At 29.1% G+C, this 6,764-nt stretch overlaps 1 protein-coding gene across 2 annotated transcripts; it reads right to left on the bottom strand.

Moving 5' to 3' along the window:
• Positions 1-1,724: 1,724 nt before the first annotated feature.
• LOC105253504 (ribosomal protein S6 kinase beta-1) lies at positions 1,725-4,782 on the bottom strand. 2 transcript variants are annotated; one of them, XM_011261582.3, is made up of 4 exons: positions 4,676-4,782; positions 4,343-4,551; positions 3,706-3,746; positions 1,725-3,622 (listed from the first exon to the last, which is right to left on the bottom strand). In XM_011261582.3, exons 2-4 carry the CDS (start codon positions 4,427-4,429, stop codon positions 2,320-2,322), a joined length of 1,431 nt encoding a protein of 476 aa, XP_011259884.1. In that variant the 5' UTR covers positions 4,430-4,551; positions 4,676-4,782; the 3' UTR covers positions 1,725-2,319. The 2 variants fall into 2 exon arrangements, with proteins under 2 accessions (XP_011259884.1, XP_011259885.1); XM_011261583.3 differs by having other exon boundaries at positions 4,657-4,734.
• Between the last annotated feature and the right edge of the window lie 1,982 nt (positions 4,783-6,764).

Below are 6,764 nucleotides of genomic sequence, written 5' to 3'. Positions count from 1 at the left end.
TCTGCCATCAATCTGCTATCAGAGATTGTATGCGCAGATCCTGTTCGATTTTTGCCGACAATCTGTTGTCAAATTGCATCGCACAGATCCTGTCCAATTTCTGCCACCAATCTGCCACTAAGTTATGCCGGCAGAATCTGTTCGATTTTTGCTGCCAATCTGGTAACTGATTATGTTAACAAGCTTTGTTATATTTCTGTTGACATTCTGGCGACATCACATGATATATCAGAACCTGCATCGATTCTGTAATCTTTCTGTCGACAACAATTTCTAACAGATTCCCTGACAAGATCTGCTTTAGCAGACTTGGCTATTGGGGCGAATATATCAGTTTCTTCATACAAACTGTAATCTTTCTGCCTTTAAAATTTAATGAGCATTTGATGAAAATCTGTTCTAACAGATTTCGTTATCTGGGTATTAATTGAAGATTATTAATTACTAATACATTAATATTAATTGAAAATCACAAATAAATTAATTTTAACATTTTGACTGAAACATTTCTAATAGTAATACAAACATTTAATAAGTTTTATAACATATTTTATTTTTACAAATCAATGAAGCATGTTCACATATTATTCTTACAATTATGTGTAATTATAGTGTAATATATCCTTTTCTCCTTTCCACAAAGATAATACATAAAATCACGGGCAATGTACATATATGTATATTACAAGTGCTAATTGAATTCCTTTTTTATGTAGCATGTATTATTTTCAAAAATATAATAAATAATAAATAATAATTTATTTTATTTTTTATAATATAGTTAATTTAATAACAATTCCACCTCTGCCTTGCTATACATATAATATACGAAAGTATATTATATATGTGTGTATTGTGTATTATATGTGTGTATTGTGTATAAAATGTAGCCATATTGACCTTGAACACTTGGGCATTTTAACCGGCTTGCATACATTTCTTGCAAATAAATTACATTTTCAATGTGATACAATATTATAATTTTAGAAAGTAATGTTGGAAGTTCACAACTATACAATTAATTTACTTAATTGTTTAATAATGACATTTGAATGCATATATATATGTGTGAATAGGTTGATAAAAGGAGAATACATTCATTATATTATAAATGAAACATTTCATCTTTTCCATATTGCCTAAAATGATATAACAATCATAAGCAATCCTATTAGAGAAATGTCGTTTTTTTTAAAAAAAACAGGTGCTCTAGAAAATCACTAGAAAAAATCGACTTTACTCTTACATATATGATGTAATATAGAATTTCTATTCAATATAATTTTTGTTTTTATTAAAACAGGATATTCTTTACATAATAAATTGAATATATATTTACATTGCATATATATAACTGCAGGAAAAAAAAACGTGGATTTCATTTCTAAGATTCCCTGATAAATATATAAATATGAATTATTGTAATATTCAGAATATAAAATCGGAATGTAAAATTATTTTAATTAGAATTGAACAAATAGCTTATCTTTTACATATATGTTTTTATATCTATTGCATGAAAAAGAAAGCTGCTCAAGAAAGAGTAGAAAATACATTTCCAAATTACAAGTGTTTTATTTGAAATAAAAAGATTGTAAACGCGTACCAAAGTACTAAAAGTAAAAAAAAATAGATTATTTTCACGTGAAAACAAAAAAAGATTCAATGTTCTTGACATAAAAAATGAAAAATTGACGAAAAAAATGTTTATCTCTGAAATATATATTTTATTTTAATATGTTAGAAGCACTCGTCATTTTATATAAACTTGTTCCTGTACTATTCGAAATTCTATTGTTAGCCAATTATAATGAACGATATGATATGGTATTTGCATTACACTATTAATATAATCTTTGGATTTAAACTGCATTTTGTTTGTAAATATTTCATTAATGCTGTAAATTTGTTTTTTAAAGAATGTGCTTGACGTGTATTTACATAACAAAAAGATATTCGTTTTTTTGTATTGCAAACATTTGGCTATTCCAAAATAATCTATATATCAGGGTTTCTATATAAATTGTTAGTACTGGAAAAATCTGTAGTTTACATTATGTATATTATAGATTTTTTGTATTGACAGTATATGGGAACATAGCTTAAGTCGCATGTGCAAACATATTGCGATATTAGGAGGCCGCCTAAATTTATTATTTATTTTTTTACTATATATAATATTGTGAATTTGTGCTCTAAATTATGTTCGTCATTTATCGTCACATAAGCGTGAACGATATAACAGATTTATGGACTATATTTCTTCCGTTCATAATTCACACCAGAAAGTTGATAGTTTGTGCACAATGCGTTGCAGCACTATAAATGATTTGGTGGCTGGCCAAGATCTATCATTTCAGTGTCCTCTATACTATTGGACTCCATTATATGTTGTCTGTGCTGCTGTTGAAAATCTAATGATGGATGCAGATGAACGTCCATCGATTTAGACGAAGAGAAACTCTGTAAACCAGTTGCTGCACCAAAGCCAGTATTATTCAACAATGTCCTACGTGGACTTCTAGCGTTTATGACTTTCGGTTGCGCATACATTTCTTCCAGCACACTCGGTGCCACATATGTAAACCCCTGAAATATCATATTCGCAGATTCACTGAGAGTGCTTTCAACTGGTGAATCAACCGGCACGGTCGCTGTGAATTGTTCGTCAAATTGCGATGTATCGTCAGCGCTTTTCAATGACGGTTTAAATGGCGGATCCAATTTCCGTGCAATTACGTCCTGCCAATTGATATGTTTGAAAAAGTTATGGTTCTTAATTTGCTCGGCGTCTTCTAAACCAGAGCCCAATCTTTGAACAACTTGCCTCTTCAAGAGTTTCCGTATAAGATCTCGAGCGTCTGGTGTTAGGTACTGTGGAAGACTTAGTTTTCCTCGTAAAATTTTTTCGATAGTTTTTCTCCTGTCATCACCAGTAAATGGTGGCATTCCTGTAAGCATATCAAACATCAATGCACCTAAACTCCACCAATCCACTGCCTTACCATGACCACTCCGAGTTAAAATCTCTGGAGCCATGTATTCTATTGTTCCACAAAATGTATGTGTCACTGTGCCTTCTTGTATATGTTCTTTGCAAAGACCAAAATCTGTTAATTTAACATGACCTTCAGCATCTAATAAAATATTCTCTGGTTTCAAGTCTCTGTATATAATTCCCTGATTGTGAAGATGTTGTAGCGCTAATATAATTTCAGATAAATAGAAACAGGCTGTGTCTTCTAAGAAAATACCTTCTCGATCGAGGTATGTAAAAAGTTCGCCACCACATAGATATTCCAATATCAAATATAATTTACCACCAGTTTGGAACGCATACATAAGATTGACAATAAATGGATGTTTTACAGCTTCCAAAATATTTCTCTCAGCTTTAGTATGAGCAGTATCTTTCTGATTTCTTATAATAGATGCTTTACGCAGTACTTTCATAGCAAAAATACTGCCTTTATCTTTTCCAGTAACTTTTCTAACTTGAAAGACCTTTCCATAACCACCCTCTCCTAAGATTTTGCATAATTCAAAATCTTGTGGACCAGCCTTTTCTTGACCAGGATTTACATTTTGTTCAGATAATTGAACTCTCTCCAAATTTTCAGATCTAAAAAGTAATTCAATAACTCTATTTTTTAATAATTAAAAAAGAATAATTATTCTAAAATCATATAGAACTAAAATACTTACTCTAATATAGTGCTTACAGTTGCAGCATGATTATATTCCTCCTAAAAATAAATATTCATATTATATATTATTCATATTATGTGTGTATGCACACACATACATATACACACGAATACATACACACAAATATATATAATATGATATTTGGTAATTTATATTTCAATTATAATCTTATAATTATATTTCAATTATATTTTATAAACATATATTCATAAACTCATCTTATAAACACGTAAATGTTAAATGTAAATATTACTAGGAAAAAAAATACATTTATTATTGAACATTATTTAGTCAAACTCAATTATTTCATGTAAAATCATTTCAAAGAGAGAAAAGATATTAAGTTAGAGATTCAATATGATTAAATATTTTTAAGAGAACTTTTCTGTAGACTATATTTTATAATTCGAATTTAAATCTGTATTGATGATCTTGAACGATATTTTTGAACTTTTTTGTCAAATTACAATAAAATAAATTCTTGTGTTCCATTTAAGAATTTTTTTAAATATTTTTTATACATTCTATATATATGAGAGCAAAGAAAAGGGGGACGGGAAGAGAGAAAATTAATTAAATTATTAAATTAATTATTATTACATAGTTCAAATGTTATTAGACGGATACATTTTACCTCTCTGTTTTCGATTATTTCATCATCTGATTCGTCTTGTTTTGTGGCATCTCCTTCATGCAATTCAATGTCGAATACTCCTGCCATTCTCAATACGTCAAAGTCATCGGAAAATTACAAAGAAGACGTATTTTTAATTCGCCATGTTTTACTACAGGCAATATTATGTGAGAAAATCTGTACATAAGCTCTATAAATATACGTCTACCCTAAAAATTGAAGCGAGTTTAAAGAAGGCTCATTATAAATTAAGAAATGATGTACGATAAATCTTTTTATTATTTTAAATCTTATTTATCATTTTTAAGACGCACAATTATAAAATTAAAGTACCAAGTTTTAAGAAGTCCTCTAAAAATCACATATATAATTGCAAATACACGCTTGAAAATAACCTGTATTTGAGATTGATATTAAATTCGACGTAACGTTCCAATATAGGCCGTGTTCCGAAATTACTACCAGTACTGCAAATTCTATAGTGCACGTTACGTATATTATATATTTTCAGTACTGGCAGTAAACTGGCAGCAATTTCAGAACACGGCCATAGAGGCCTCCGCACAAGGGCCGGTATTCATCCGATCTTAAGGGCCTATCCAGACAAACTTGCATAAGTGCATAAGCATATGCATAAGAAAATGGACCAATCACATGTCTCATTTAAGGAACTAGACAAGCTGTCAAAATTTGTAATAATCGCAAATGACAGCTGCTCACAACATGAATTGAGCGCAATAAAAGAATCGGCATCGCGGAAAAACGGCAACAATTCAAGCGTCACATGACTTTTTTCATATAGGATACTATACTATAGCATAAAATATATACATAATGTCGAAAAATTTTGTGTATCCAGAAAGCTTGCATGGCGTATGCATAAGGCCGCAGCACACATTTTTGCATAAGTGCATAATCATAAGCATAAGAAAATTGGTTCATTTTCTTATGCATATATTTGGGAACCAATCAATTTTCTTATGTTTATGGTTATGCGCTTATGCAAAAGTGTGTGCTGCGGCCTAGTGAGCTAAGTCAATCACGTCTTTTATAGAAAAATCGTGATGAAATATAAATCAACATAAATGTAACATATGCACAAGCAAAAGTAGAGTCACTAGATTTCATATCGTTGAAATTTTATGCATACGTATATGGAGGAGCTAATATGTATATGCAGGAGCTAATGCCATTTTATAGGACATTACTGTGACATTGTTCTAGAATATCATCCGATAATCTATATACTTATTATAATCTATGATTAAACCAGTCTGATATTCTCTGACAACCGGGTACTCAGTTTTCGCTCACCAAGTTATTCCATTGTGCAGGTAAGATTCCTAAAAATAAAAAACGAATAAATAATTAAAACATATTTTTGTATAATGATAAAATATGATATACATTTTTATAGCTAATATATATTTAATTTTATCACAATTTACAATATTACATTATATTTACAATATTAGAATTTGTTATAAATTTTTATAAAGTTTATATATTCTTACAATTTTTTAATATATACAATCTTTCTATGCATACAATTATAAATAAATATAGTGATTGTCGTGTATTAAATTAATGAATTGCAAACACATTGTTGATTACATATTTTTACATTATTACATACATTATACGTACATTATTATTGATTATATATTTATACTTTTCTATAATCGATTTATTAAGAGAATATAATAATAAAAGGTACAGTTAGAAATGCCAATTTAAATGTCTAAGAAAAAGTATGCGATCAATACAAAAATAATTGTAAAATATATTTACAGGGTTCAATAATATTCCAGAAGAAAAAAAATACTATAAATACTGGAGTCAGAAGATGGAATCAGAAAAAGTAAATGATCTCACTCAAGAATATGAATATGCAATGAATATAATGAAGCCGATACTGATATAATTTTAATAGATTTTGTCAAAAATTTTCCTCATTTGTATGACAAAAGTGTAGCCGATTTTAAAAATATACACAAAAAAGAAACGAGGCAAATATTTTATTCTTTGGTAATAAACTATAGTATAATAACACCGGCGATTGTGTTCCGAAATTCATTGCCAATTGCCAATATTGACAATGAATTTCGGAATGCAGCTTTATGATTGGTCGATTTCTCTATACATTATGCTTATGCAAGTTTATCTGGATAAGCTTTTAGGGCCTATCCAGACAAACTTGCATAAGACATAAGCATATGCATAATCAACCATAATAAAAGCTTATCCAGATAAACTTGCATAAGCATAATGTATATTATACTGTAGCCCTTACGGAAAGAAACTACAGCCAGAAAATATTACAGTTGTATAGTTATTACAAGATCCCCTGTAGTTATTACAGAAAGAATTACAATAATCTGTAATTATTACACGCTATAGTTATTATAGTACGTAAAATCTC

Source organism: Camponotus floridanus, unplaced genomic scaffold (genome assembly GCF_003227725.1).
Source record: "Camponotus floridanus strain SB8 unplaced genomic scaffold, Cflo_v7.5 scaffold110, whole genome shotgun sequence".
NCBI lineage: Eukaryota > Metazoa > Arthropoda > Insecta > Hymenoptera > Formicidae > Camponotus > Camponotus floridanus.
The sequence above is the reverse complement of the archived record's forward strand: the minus strand, read 5'-3'. Positions and strand labels throughout refer to the sequence as shown.